Source organism: Episyrphus balteatus, chromosome 3 (assembly GCF_945859705.1).
Source record: "Episyrphus balteatus chromosome 3, idEpiBalt1.1, whole genome shotgun sequence".
Lineage (NCBI taxonomy): Eukaryota > Metazoa > Arthropoda > Insecta > Diptera > Syrphidae > Episyrphus > Episyrphus balteatus.
The window spans coordinates 75287879-75303302 of NC_079136.1; the positions used below are offsets into that span (position 1 = coordinate 75287879).

General features: G+C 32.5%; 1 protein-coding gene across 8 annotated transcripts in view; it reads left to right on the top strand.

Annotated features, from left to right (window-relative positions):
* Positions 1 to 15424, top strand: part of LOC129913043 (homeobox protein prospero) — a 99575-nt gene that overhangs the window by 76133 nt on the left and 8018 nt on the right. For 6 of the 8 annotated variants that reach the window (XM_055991407.1, XM_055991400.1, XM_055991405.1 and 3 more), the window contains 2 exons: positions 2862 to 8065; positions 8441 to 8623. In XM_055991407.1, the coding sequence (XP_055847382.1) occupies positions 3633 to 8065; positions 8441 to 8623 (4616 nt within the window). In that variant the 5' untranslated portion in view covers positions 2862 to 3632. Of the gene's footprint in view, positions 1 to 2362; positions 2717 to 2861; positions 8066 to 8440; positions 8624 to 15424 lie in introns of those variants that run through there. The other 2 variants (XM_055991408.1, XM_055991406.1) reach the window with 2 other exon arrangements.

Genomic DNA, 15424 nt, shown 5'->3' on the forward strand with positions numbered 1-15424 from the left:
AAAGAAGGAATGAACCACAAAAAAATTACTGCCACGTAGAATTGTATTGTTCTTAGTTCATGCAAGTACCTTAGTATTTATCTACATAAGCTGGTCTCTTTATGATGTTGATGACTGTGGCAAGACGAATTATGAAAATTCGAATGAATAAAGTTGGTTGAGGGTTGAAGTTGCGGTAGTGTTGGTTGTTGGTTGGAAGGACGTTAAAACTTGCTTGGAATACTAAAGCTTTTAAGAAATTTAAAAATAAAAATTTTAAAATAATATAAAATTTAGTTTAATGATCCAAAAATATTCTTTTAAAAGGTTTCGATCTTCAAACAAAGTAGGTATTCCATTTCATTTCTTCCAAAGAATGAAATTTTTAGAAAAGATTTTGAAAATAGTTACAGACTTTTTTTTTTAATAGTTTTTTTTTTGTATACAAATTTTGCAAACATTTTCCAAAAAAAAAAATGGGTATGCCATTAAAAGGACAATATTTAAGAACACATAAAAACAAAGTTTAAATGAAGTTCAGTGGGTAGGACAGAATTGCGAGACCCACTTTTTTTGCATGCTCTTTAACGGTAATGATATGTCTGATTGTTATCTCAATTTTTTTGTACGAATTCTAAACTTGCCTTATAGTTTGCAAGTAAAAACTGTAGCATGGAACCATGTACAATAAATGGTTATCATCACATTTTTAACAATCAAGTTTCTTTTACGATTTATAGGTTTTACTGAATTTTTTAACGTACCGAATTTTCCCAGGTAAAATGGCATACTGTCCAAACATATTATGTACGTGACTCTCTTAAACCAAATCATTTGCTTGGAAAAAATGGTTCTGAATCTTCCAGACCTTTCAAAATCTTGTTCTTGTTGGTTGCTCGTCTCATATGTGTAGTTTTCGGAACTGCGAACGTTTTGGATGCACTTTTCAAGTCCATTTCATTTTTTGACAGCATCAAGGCCTTTTTTAAGTTGTGACCTAAGTCCAGCACTGCCTCTCTCTAGATCAGGCATGCTACAATTTTTATATGTAAAACAATTTTGTAAAAAAAACAGCAAGAATAATGAAATTATTTTTTTTTTCATTTACCATTTTTTTTTTTGTAGGTTAACTCAGAATATTCGCTTCCTAGTATCCTAGTTCACTTTAAGAAATCACATAACTTACCCTGATTTAAGACACGATATCTTATAAAATTTGTTATTTTGTTTGGTTTATTTATTTGCTGATTAGGAAAAAAGGAAAGCTGTGAACATAAAATCTAAATTATAATCTAAAACTCAAAATTAATAAAAATGTGGAACGGGCCGCAAAGTTATTCGTTGTGGGCCGCATGCGGCCCGCGGGCCGTAAGTTTGACATGCCTGCCTTAGATCATATATGAATATTTACCAAATTTACTAAGCATTTTAACTATTAAAAAAGTGAAAAGGTAAAATTACTTGAGAATTAAACAGCACATTATGCCATTTTAGCTGAGAGCTAATAATGCCATTTTGCCCGTTTAGGGTTTTTTTATTTGTGTTAATACAAATAACTGAATTAGTTCTGGGCCAACTTATTCAGTATACATTCATAAAAAATTTTTTTTCAAAAATGACTTTTTGATGTGAAAATATACTATAAGTTGAGCGCCACGTTTTGGTACCATTTTGGTTCTTCTATCATGTATACCTACAATGAAACTAGAGAGAAAATAAAATTGTGCAGCCCAAACATTTCCTCACAAAATAATTTTTTTTTTGTGTTTTCTGAACAATTTGAGAAATGTCGCTTAATACATTCTTACGGGAAGGTATCGATATTATCTTAATGGGCCGTTCTCCTATGTGTCAGTATTTCATACATTTTGTGCCCTGTAAATTTAATTGCTTAAATAACACTATTTATATTGTGAAACCTAAATGAAGTTTTTAGTAGAAGGAAAGTTCGAATTAGCTAATCAAGAACTAAATAATATAAGAAAATAAAAATATTACCCAGGAGAGTATAACTAAAGAGAGAGTAGTGTGGGAGTATTTTTAATAAAAGGGAGTACAAATACTCCCATAGTATCTATTTCAGCATCCCTGACCCTTAATGTAGAACATTTTTTTTTTTTCTAATACATCTACCCAAGAAACACCCCTTTTCATTATCTACTTACGTGATCCCCTGTATAGAAGGTTTAAGAAATATAGAATATTATTTATTCTTTGCCAAGTGGCCTTATTTGCGATTTGTTATTTGTGCATAAAAATTAAAATTGATAAAAAATTAAAAAATAAGGTAGGTAGTTATAAAAAAACAATAACAGGTAGGTATTATATTTTATCTTTGTATTGCTATACAAAGGTAAAATTAATATAAATAAAATAAATTTAATAAGAAAGTCAAACAATCAAAATACTACCTACTAGTATTAGGTATTATATTAGGTATTATAATACTCCAATAAATGCAAAAACAAAAAGAAGAGTGGGAATAACGAATAAGATGGAAAAATTGCCTATCTAACCATAATGAATGTTAAAAAATACAAACGAAGTAGTATCTAAACATTCAAAATAATACAATCAACGAGATAGGTTGATAGGTGTACCTACCAATAGATAATTTATTTTCCGTAAACAATCGTATAGAACCACTTGAAATTTAATTTTCGTGTGTTGTGTAGGTATTAAAATGTGTTTTTACCTACTCAGTTCAGTACTCATTCCTAAAACAATAATGTTGTAGGTAGGTTATTTTGTTCTGCCAATAATGTCTATGTACATCAAATACACATACATACATATATACCTACCTATTTCTATTTTCTTCAAAATGTTTTAATATTTTCTTTTCTTTTTCTCATTTTCTCTTCGGCTTTTTGTCAATATAGGGGAATACACAAACTTGGGAATCAAAAAATGCATTAAAAACGGCAGTCATATGTGTGTACAAAGGAAAAAGAAGCAAGCTGAAAACTTGGCTAGGCCGCAAGTAAGAACCGCCGGCGAATTCTGCTTCTTGCTGCGAAGGAGAAATTCGCCAAAAGGCACTGGTAGTAACATTTTAATAAAAAGTACTTATAACACACATCAAAAAAGAATGCTGCAACAACCCTATTATTTAAAAATTTCTGTGAGCATGTGATACAAAAAATTATATGTATACGCTATTACTTCAGTTGATAAACTTGTGGGCGATAAAGTATATAATGAGAAAGCATTTATGTACGTCGTATCGTACCCAACTGCCACATTTAAAACTGATATACACACATATTCTGGAAATATGCACACATTGGAAGTAAAGTCAACGAACAAATGTTGCTGAACTCTTCTAACATCCGAAAAGGGAAGAGAGGGTATACACTCATTTGGACTTAGCTGTTTAACCAACCACCAATACGTTTCTTCTTTTATTTTTCTTCCTGTGTTTATTTTGTATTTAATTCTACTTTTTGGATAAGATTCGTTATAAAAAAAAAGCAACAAAAAAAAAAAAAAACCAACAACAACAACACCAACAAAAACAGTATAAGAAGAATATATTCGAAACAGCACGCATATAGTAAGTGAATATAAAGAAAGAGAAGGAGACACAACCATACTATCCCCACTCCCTAATCAGAAAGTGGTGGTTAGGCCAATAAAGAGGGTTTCATCTTATGATGTCATCAGAGGAGGACACAGAGTGCTTTGGGTTGTATGATAAGTTACTTATTAACACAAATAGTTCTGAAAAAAATATCGTCGGCTCTGGTTTAAACTCTTTGATAATAAGCAACAGCAATAGTAATAGCAGTAGTATCATAAGTAATAGTAGTACTAGTATCAAAAATAAAAAGTGCAATCGACAACGCGGGTGCGGTGAGTCAGGGAATAGTAATTACTCGTCAATACCCAATTTCAGTTTCCGTCCGTCTTCATTCATGAGCAGTGCATCCGCGGCAGCAGCTGGTCTGTATGGCACATTATTAAATCAAACGCAATCGGCTCACTTCGTTGGTGGTTTGTTCGGTCCAAACGGTTTCGGTTCAGCAAAAATGTTAAATGAAATATTGGGCCGACAAATGAAACAAGCACAAGATGCTACTAGTGGTTTACCAACATCTTTAGTTGATAATGCAATGTTAACGGCTGCAATGGAATCAGCAACAAGTGCAGACTTATTAAGTGCTAGCGTAAATTCGAGCTTTAATTCTTCAAAGCTATTAAGTAATAACTGCATGACACATAGTGCTATTGGGAATAACGCGGGTGCTCGTAGTGGTGGTGGTGGTAGTGGTGGAAGTGTTGTAAATAACAACAAAAGTGACCCTATTTCTTCTTCGAATTCAACGCCTGTAGATACAGGGGAAAATATTATAAATAATCAAAAAGAAGTTTGTGAACGTTTGAATGAAAGTGAATCTGTATCTCCAAAGCAACAACAGCAACAACAACCAGCAGTGACAACTCAACAACAGAATAAGCAACAACAAAATAATTTAGCTCACCATATGCTTCGGAATATTTTACAAGGCAAAAATGATTTGATTGCACTTGATCAAGAACTGCGATCGGTTATAAATCAACATAGTAAAAATGAAAATATGAAACAAAATAAAACTAGTGGTAGTGGTGGGTGCAGTGATGATGCTATTTCTCAAGATAATAATTTCATCAGTAAAAGTAGTAAGAATAATACAAGTGCAACAAATAATAATAACAACAATAATGGTAGTACTAACAGAAATTTAGGCAATACTTGTGGTGGTGAAAATCATTCAACTGGAGGAGTTTCAGGAGTGAGTAATAACAGTGCGCACTCTTCCAGTAATAAAGCGATAAGTAATTTAATAGGTAGTGTTGGCGAGCTTATGAACACTTTGGGAAGCTGTTCTGATGTTAAAATTAAATCCGAACCTAACATGCCAACAACAGCTGCAGGCATTGGAGATAACAATAATTGTAATTTAAATATAGAAACCAATAATAACAATAATAACGAAAGTGGTGGTCGTGTTAGTAGAAATACAATAAGGCAAGCAAAAACTTCAGAAAATTTAGATACAGATGAAAATATTGCCGTTTCCGATGAAATGAAAGAACTAAATTTTTTCGAAATGGATAAATCCCATTTAATGAGTGATATTGAGACTAAAAAAGAAACTGAAGATTTGTTTGAAGATGAATTGATGGTGTTGAGTTCGAGGTCGGATCTAGAATCGATTGGGTCACCAAGTAACTCGGATATAAATGACATGATGCTAGACAGTGCAAAAGAAGACCAAGGTGAAGAACTTGGTAAGGATACTGATTCATTATCAAATAAACCAAGTAGAAAATTGAAGCCCATTGTTTTGGATATGAAACGAGCGCGGGTTGAAAATATTGTTTCTTCAATACAATCTAGTCCGTCCTCTCATCATCAAATGCATCTTCAAGTAAATGGATGTAAGAAACGAAAGCTTTACCAACCACAGCAGCACGCAATGGAACGATATGCGGCCGCTGCTGCGGGACTCAACTTTGGATTAAATATGCAAAGTTTGATTCTTGAAGAAGATGAAGAGGAAGATACCGAATCACCACAAATTCAACAAAAACGTGTACAAAAAAATGCATTAAAATCACAATTAAGAACAATGCAAGAACAACTAGCTGAAATGCAGCAAAAATATGTGCAATTATGCTCACGAATGGAACAGGAGTCTGAGTGTCAAGAAGTCGATGACACAGCTAGCGACAGTGTGGATAACGATTGTGCGATATCACCAGCGTTATCGCTAACGAATTCAACACACAATACGTCAATTCAAAGACCATTATCGATTTCGCCGTCTTTATATTCGCCGAAAACTAAAAGACATGCGTCGACGATAAAACCATCGATTGCTAACACTCCTCCTATGCTAGCCCAAATTATGAGCAAGATGATTACTGCGAAGACACATTGTCCAATAGTAGAACAATCGCATCTGCAGCAGGCATTTAATCAAAAAAGTTCCCTGTTACAAAAAATACCTAATATTCCGGATGATCCAGCTCATGTACCGCAACCTCCTATAAGTAATGCAGCAGCGATGTACTTAGGTCAGCATTTCTTGCTGGAGCATGAAGTTCGGATAGCTAAAGAAACTGTTGAAAGGCAACAGCAAAAACAACTTCAACAACAGCACCAAAAAGAACAACAACAAAAGCAGAGAACTGAAAATCAAAGAAAATTTGAGCAGGAACAAAAGGAAGCATTACAAACACAAAAAGACCAACAGCAGCAGCAACAACAACAGCAGCAGCAACAACAACAACAGCATCAACAGCAGCAACAACAACAGCAGCAACAACAACAGCAGCAACAACAACAACAACAGCACCATCAAAGGCAGCTTAATCAGCAGCGAGAAGCTCAGCAGCATCGGCATCAGCATCAGCATCAGCCAGTCGATGTTAGACTTTTCGAATCACAAGCTGCTTCAATTGGGAATCATTTATTGGCTTCCCATTCGCACCAACGAACGCAGCAACCTCAACAAATGCATACGAACACATCAACTCAATCTTCAATAAAATCTGAAATATCTGAAAAATTTAACATGCTTCGATCACATTCCTCTTCGACGGTGCGAATGTCCGGCTCTGATCTAGAAGGACTAGCTGATGTTCTAAAGTCTGAAATAACTACATCCTTATCTGCGTTGGTAGATACAATTGTAACAAGGTTCGTCCATCAACGCCGACTATTCAACAAACAATCACAATCTGTTGCAGCAGCTGCTGATCAATTGAACAAAGATCTTATGATGGCTTCACAAATCCTAGACAGAAAATCTCCCCGTACAAAAGAAGCAGATCAATTGTTTTCTAGTTCTATGCCCACTGTATCAGCATCTGTAGTAAATACGTCAAGCAGTAATATGATCAGCACTCAATCAGGTAATAGTTTAATTCTTAATTCAAGTAAAAAAAAATCAATTCCAACAAATAGTAGTCTTTGCAATATTAGTTCTACAATCAGTAGTCATCCGTCTAACTCAGTTCTCACAAATCATTTTACAAATGCGAGTGGGAGCAATAATTGTAGTATTCATATTGCTGAACCAAGAACGAATAGTAGTAACTTGGCATTCGCATCACCATCAGGAATGGGAATGCAAGTGCAGCATGCTACTGGCATGAATTGCAATCAATCAGATAAAAGTAGTAGTAATAATAACTTCCAACCACCTCATTTAAGATCTTCACCCTCAGCGGGTATATTTCAGGCACCAAAAGCACCTCAAAGTATGAGTTCTGTTGCAGCAGTCTCACTCTACAATTCGATTGGGATAGTAGGAAGTGGCAGTGGACCGCTAACAACAACAATGAATCCTTACTGCATATCTGAACCCAGGGAACAAAATGTGGAACAAAATGAAGCACTAAGCCTAGTTGTAACCCCCAAGAAAAAACGTCACAAAGTCACTGATACTCGGATTACTCCACGAACTGTAAGTCGAATACTAGCACAAGATGGTGTTCTCGGTCCTAACACTGGTCCACACAACTTAACATCAGATTCAAATCACGTACAAAATGCAAGCTCTCAACAAAATACCTACATGAATCAAACGCCACCTGTTAGTAACAGTAATATAAGTGTAGCACTGACAAGTACGACGCCATCGAAAAGTTCATCACCGCGTGCAAACCCATACCACCCGCCAGCGCCACCAATGATGTCAGTATCCCTACCCACATCCGTAGCAATACCAAATCCTTCGTTGCATGAGTCTCAAGTATTTTCACCATATAGTCCGTTTTTTAATCCACATCACGGACCACATGGAAATTCACATCTACCACCTGCCGCTGCACAAATGCAACATATTAAAATGTCATCGAGCCCACCTGGTCTTGGTGGTATATTAGAAAACAGGGATTCGCCACCATTACCACATCCACAAACAATACTGCATCCTGCTCTGTTAGCGGCAGCACATCATGGGAACTCACCTGATTATAGTGCGCATTTGCGAGCGGCAATGGAGAACCAAGATCGTAATTCAGAGTGCAACTCGGCAGATATGCAATTTGACGGAATTCAACCAACGATATCCTTTTTGAAACAACAAATAATGTAAGTTTAAAAAATTTTTTTTTTTTAAATTCGAAAGTTCAACTTTCTTAGTAAAAAACATTTTCTTTTTATATTACTTAAATTTCCGAACTTTGTGGAAATATTCCTATACTTCCAATAAAATTAAGTATATTTCCTTTCTCACCTCGCACCTATTAAAGCGACTTAAGAATTGACAAATAGATCGGGCCTATCAATTTTATTTTCGTAATTTGCTCTTTTTTACATAATATGTATCCTCGAAATTCGACTCGATTTTACATGATCTCACAATTGTTCGTATGAAATTTAAATAATTTTTATCTATTTTCAAAATTAAATAACATAACCATAACCATTTTATTGATTTAATTTTCAATCTTTTCCAATAAACAGCAAATCGGATTCTTTAACTCCACTGCACTCATCGACATTAACACCAATGCACCTGCGAAAGGCGAAACTTATGTTCTTTTGGGTGCGCTATCCTAGTTCAGCAGTTCTAAAAATGTACTTCCCAGACATCAAATTTAACAAAAACAACACAGCACAATTGGTCAAATGGTTTTCAAATTTTCGGTAAGTCAATAACAATTAAATATTTTTTTTTTTATATTTCTAATTTAAGACAGCTTAAAAATTGTAATCAATGATAACCTAGATTTGGGTAATTTCGAAAATATGAGATGTAACATATTCAAGCTTTACGGAAAAAAAGAAAAAAAAAACAAACAAGCATATGGAACGTGCCTATTCTGTTTTATTTTTCTTTGCTGCCGGATACAAAGGAGTTAAGTCAAAAAATCGATTTTTGGATTGTTATTGAACTTCTGGCAGTTTTTTTTTTTTTTTGCTTATCGTTTGGCCCTATCACCATAGCTCTATGATTGGAAATGAAAGTGTGATTTTCTAACTGAATCTGCGCACAACTCACCTGAAATCCTTAAATAAATTTAGGTTCATTTTCTTCACTCGGAGTTGAACAAAACTTGAGAATTTTTATATTAAAAATTCTCAAGTTATGTTCAACTCCGAGTGAAGAAAATGGACCTTAAGGTCGGCTAAATTTTTGTGATATTTTTGTATGGCAGCTGAAATTTTACTCGATCAGCGTACTAGGAAGAAAAAAAAAATGTGAACAAAAAGAATTTATTTTCAAAAGTTTGGTTCTTACTATGGGATAATAGGGTCTACCTTTATTCGTTTAGGAAAGGTGGGGATATTTAAAAACAACGACAACACTAACAACACTAAAGCCAGAATTTTGAGCTTTAAAAAAAACATTATTATATTTTTCCAGAACTTGAATTTAAATACAAATTATACTGAAAAAATTAACTGTCCCTATTAATTTATTGACAGATTGATTAAATATAAAAAAAAATTTAACAGTACGGCAACACCTACAGTATAAAATTTATGCCTATATCTTTAATTTAAAAATCAAATAAATTCAATGTAGTGTTTTTGGAACACTGGTCCTGAAACTCAAAATTGTTATAAAAAAAAACTATAAATACATTTTTTTTTTAATTCAACATTTTAATATAGTTATTTTTCTTCATTAATTTGCCTTTTTTGTTGAAGGTTAAAATCAAAATATTTGTAGGTCTAGTCTCTAGTGTGTCGAACTTTTAGAGAAAATCAAATATTGCAATACAAAATTTCTGTTTTTATCAAGAGATTCCAATAAAAATAAATTATTTTTTTCTTAAAACATAGGACGTTTTTCTCTTTTAAAACATGTCAAAAACAATTGAAACATATATTTGTGTTTTAATCCTAGTACGCAGATCGCTCTAAATGTTAGCTGACATTTTTGTTTTCTACGTTTTTCTTGAGTTATTTTTCGTCCGCTTAGTTTTGACAGATAAAAATGTATAGTTTGAAACGATGCATGATTTTCTAGCTAAATCTGCACCGAAATCGGGTGAAATTCATAAATAAATTTTAACTCTTCAAAATTTTGAGACAATTCTGTATGGGAGCTTAAATGTAGCTCTATCTATTAAAAAAAAAATGGCATCAAATTATTGATACTGTTTATTTTTACAAAATTCTGAGTTTAATGACTAGTGGAAGAAATTCATAGTGGACCTAAATCTGAAAATAATTTGTATATTGAGCAGTGCAAATTATATAAATTTCGTACTCTTATTCCAAAGTGCTCAATTGACTCTTTTTAAATGCTTAGCCAGCTTACAACAATAAACAATTGTTTAATAAAAAAAAAACATAAATTCTTTCATTGATGTTTTCTCAGGTAGTGTGTTAATTGTTTTAAAAATTGAAAGAAATACCTTAAATTTTACGGATTTAAAAGATGTTTCTGATCCGTTTTTCTGATCGCTAAAACTAACCCCTTAAACAAAAATTGTATCTACAGTCTACCCTATGGAACAGTATTAATGCTTGTAAGTAGCTTACTTGAATTTTATGTCAGATAATGCAAAACATACCCTTAAAGCACCTCTGGTGGTTCAAATGCGAATAGGGTAAAATCGATGCGGGATTAAAATGCATCATTCTGCTCAGTACTGCACCTTGAAAATATGCGTATTATACGTTTCCAACTCCAGGTGCTCAGAATAAAAGTAAAAATCAAGATGGCATAAAATATTTAGGTACCTAGAGTTACACTGAGTGCACATTTAACGGCGCGATCACCCTTAGAAAAGGTGTTGTTAAGATTAAGAAATACTATGAGCAGATGTTGGTTTTTTTTTCAAACAATCGTTATAGAAAATGGAAAAAAGAAAAAAAAAGCAAAAACAAGAACAACCTCTCTCAATTGAATGACTTTCGATGACAAAAGGTAAACAATTCGGTTTGGACTTAGAAAAAACATGTATTTCAACAGGAATTAATTGCATACAGGGTTGCCAATTTCCTTCATAAGGAGTAGATCTACTACATTTATTTAATTGTATGCATCGGCTGCATATAATTATCTCTAATACATTTTCATAACTAATACTATATAAATATGGCGATTATTAGAATTAAGTATATATCACATACATACGTTCAAACACACTCATATTAATACACAACACTGGAGGTATCTGCTAAGCCAACTCATCAAGCTCGCTTGATGTAAACGTAGCAAAAATTTATTAGGACATAATAATAATAAGGGTGTTCTCTGACTTCATGCTCATATTGCTCATGCTCACACTATAGCTAGTAAATCACATAGCAGTGCAGCCGCCGAAGACGATTTTCGAATTTTAACAACGTAAAATCAAAAACAAGAAATAATAAAACATAATAAGTACCATTTCTACCCTTTTACTTATAAGAGAGTTTGTAGCTGAGCTGGGTATTGAATGTTTAGTGAACATTCACAAAAATGTTTGCTGGGCAAAGAAATGATCCCCTCGACATTGAAATCATAACAGCCCTGGATAAAATAAGATAGAAGATGGTTGTATTCTTAGTAAGGCTTTATTAGGTCTGTTCCAGACTTTTTGTGCACTAAATTAGGCAGTCTGTCAAATTAATGAGAGTTGGGAGAGAATTCTCTCTGAAGGAAATAAAACTACGAAAGACCTTCAAAAAGTCTGGAACAAGTTGAACAGCATTATTCAACACAATTTCATATTTTATGCTTAATTCGATAAACATTAACACTTTTTTAATGCAAAAAACACGTAAACGCGATTCTATTTAAAAATCGCCACAATTTGATTTGTTTTCTTTTTTTGTTTATTTGTTTGACATAAGTCAACTTTTCATTTGACAGAACTCATATTTCTGCCGGAAGAAATTCTTTGGGCTAAATTTGTCAGGGTGGGGAAATTTTTTACTCTCTCGTGAGCGCTCTCTTCTACACAATTTTTGAAGTTGGGAACAGACTCTGACCAAAAATAACCAAATATTACTAAATTCGGCAGTTGCAAACTGAGTGTGGAACGGACCTATTTATATGTATGTTACCATGTTTTCTTCACATTAATTGTTCACGAAAGGCGCCAGAAGGTAGGTACGAAGGCTATGAGGAGGAATCGTGGGAATATTGACCTCGAAAGGGACAAAGGAAAAAACGATTGATTTTGTGGGAATCCAGCAATTTTAAAATTTTAATATAATGAAAAAAATACACTAGCAAGTCAAATAATATGTATAACAAATCCCAAGCGGGTTTAAAGGTCTTTATTTAATCTCAAGTCGACGTTTCAAACGTGTCTACGTTCTTCTTCAGGACTCTAATATTTGCAGAATTTGAAGATGTACTTAGACACGTTCGAAACTTCGACGAAGAATTTGAGATTCAATAAAGGCCTAAAGCCTGCCTAGGATTTAATATTCTAAGAAAGATTTTGTTTGTGTCCGAGTACAAGTTTTCTATTAAAAAAGACCGATGAATTAGTTGCTATCCATAAAATATAGTTTCAAACTTTAACTATAAAAAAATAAACACAAGGAGAAAAAAGACCACCTAAAAAAGCGAATTCTGTATTAAATTAAGCGGATTTCTGCTTCAGACAAAACTTCTTAGGTAATTTCTTGAATGTGCAAATTTAAAAGCAATCCATTTAATTTAAGAGGAAAATCTTCTTATTTTTACGTGGAGACATTTTAGTAAAAAAAAAAAAAAAACTGGCAGCCACTGGGAATCGATGATCCCCTTCCGTACGATTTTTTTCTTGTCTCAACTCAAGCTACTATTAAATACCGTTTAAATTTTAGATAAACCAAAGAAAAGTTTTTGGAAAATTTTTCATTCTTTTTGTTTATCTAAAATTTAAACGGTATTTAATAATAATAATTTTTAATTTTAATAATTTGGACTAGTGTATAAGCTCTTATTGAAAAGCAACAATAAAAATAAAGAGTTTTTATTAAAAGAATTTTTAAGCTCATATCACATCTTAAAATGCAGAAATATTTCTGTGTCAATAAGTTAAAAGAGCTTAAGTCTATTTTTATCATTTTTCAGTATAAGCAAATGAAGTTTGTGGACCAGATTTTTTTTTTTACTTTTTTTGTGATTACTTTTAAACTGTTGCCGCTAAACCAACAATTTTTTTTTCTGGGTACAGGCTTGTTATACCCTTAATTTTCATATGTATATTTTTTCTTGAAAACGTTCGGGACGGCCGTTACATTTAAAAAAATAAAATACTTTGACTTAAGTATACAATTTTGCAGACATTTCAATGAACAAAACAGCGTATGTTACTTAAGCTGTTTTGCAAAATTGGGTTTGGTTCAAAATGCATTTTTTTTAAAATGGCTTGAGTCGACATAAGAACACAAATGGTTATCTCGACCACAAGTTTAAAATAGCTTATGTTGACCTAAGCGATGAATATATTTGAATTCAAATTGTCATAATAGCTTATGTCATGACTTAAGCTTATTTAAAAAAGTGTATTATTTTTAAGATTTGCACGATTTTATACATAAGCTATTTTGCAAATGCTGTTTTTGTCCAAAAAGACTTAAGCTACTATGATTTTTTTTTAATTTAACGGTTTATATTTTGCGGAGAGAAATGAGACCCAGCATAAAACAAAGCTGAACAAAAGGTGAACATGTTAAGCAAATAAAATTGATTTTCACTTATGTTGACATAAGCTCTTTTAACTTATTACCACAGATTTAGATAAGATAAGAATTTTCATTTCTAATTAGATGTCCACCACAAAAGCACCTTTATGTAATAAAATTCTTATATGAATAAAAAAATATTATTATTATGTTATTAAGAAAAACCAAACATTCTATTTACAAATAAAAAAGTTATTTAATAAATAACTGAACTCTTTTGAGAATATATACAATCAATTTGTGTTTCTAATTTATTGTCCACAGCTGTACACATCAGCTACATCAGCGACCGCAAAAATCATTAGTTGAGACCGATTGAGTCCGATAGAACTGAGATATCACATTACATAGAAGGGACGGTTTAGAATTAATTCTTAATATCTAAATCGATCTAAAAACTGTTATAGCACTTAAAATCTATTGCAAACACCACAAACAATACAAAAATTTCATGTACGTTACAATGGAAAGCCTCAAATGTGTAGAAAATATGAAGAAAATTTAGGTGATGACACGTTTGACAAGCATGTGAGTTGAATTGAGTAGATGTCCCTTAGGAGTTGCTGATTATTGGTAATGGGAAAGTTCATATCAACGAAATGAACTGATTTGGTTTCAGTTGAACTTCTTCCATTTCGTACCAACGAAGATCAAGCTTACCAGCAATGGTGTCACCATCATCTCTGCTAACTGGAAAAATCAATCACAATTGATTGAGTAAACGATGAAAATTTTCCCCAAAAAAAAAATCAAATAATCGGTCCACTACATTTTTTTAAATTCTGCTCTTATAAATAAAATCATTCATTTTACATTTTGCTATTGTCAGCCAATAAAGTAACCCTAATCACCCTGTATTAACTTGATTTTTTTTCAATTGATTTTTCGAACTAAAATGCGTTGTAGAGGGGGAACGGTAACTGGGACAAAAAAAAAACATAAACGAATAAAACAAAGATTTTCAAAAAGTTCTTTAATTAAAAAAAAAAAAAACAAGTTTTTGATAAAAGATTAAAATAAGGTATGGTCAATATAAGACCAAAGCGATCTAAATGGTAGGTTTTAAAGAAAAAAGTAACCTAAAATATTTTGAGGGAAATACAATTTTCTATAACTTTTTCTCATAATATTTTTCTTTAATACCAAAATATAATCAGAACTACAAGTGAAAGTCGCAAAACGGTTAAAAACGAAATGGCGGCCAAAACGAATGGACTAATAGCACAAGTAGACTAGAATTACTCTCATAGAACTAACTTATACAGTCAAACTGAATAGGGATAGCGGTAATTAAATTTGATGTTTTGGATTTCTGCACTCAAGTAGCACACTGGTATATAAATTGGTGTAAATTCATTAATTTTGGTGTAAAATTGAGGAAATTGAAAAAATATGGTGTATTTCTCAAAATTATTGGTATAAAAATTATACCACTGTCTTTTCTGTAAAAAATTTAAACATTTTTTTAAGGTTCCGTGCAAAAAATACACCGATATTCAGTTGTTTTTATAATATACCGTTAATGGTGCATAAAATTATTCGATTCTGAAATTAACCAAAACGGTATATTTTGTACACTCTCTTTGGTGTAGGAAGTACACCCTGTGGACATTAAATTTACCAGAATGCATAACTGGGAGACGACATATTTTTCAATGGCCGCCATTTAAAAAAAGAAGACAGCGATTAATTACACTGGTCAACAAGGTTTTTGCCACAAGAACCAAAATATACTTTTCTAGTAGTTCTAGTAGCTAAATCCGAATCTGAAGTCAGAAAAATTTGATTGGCCTTCGTTTTTGAAATATTACCGTTAGAAAATGT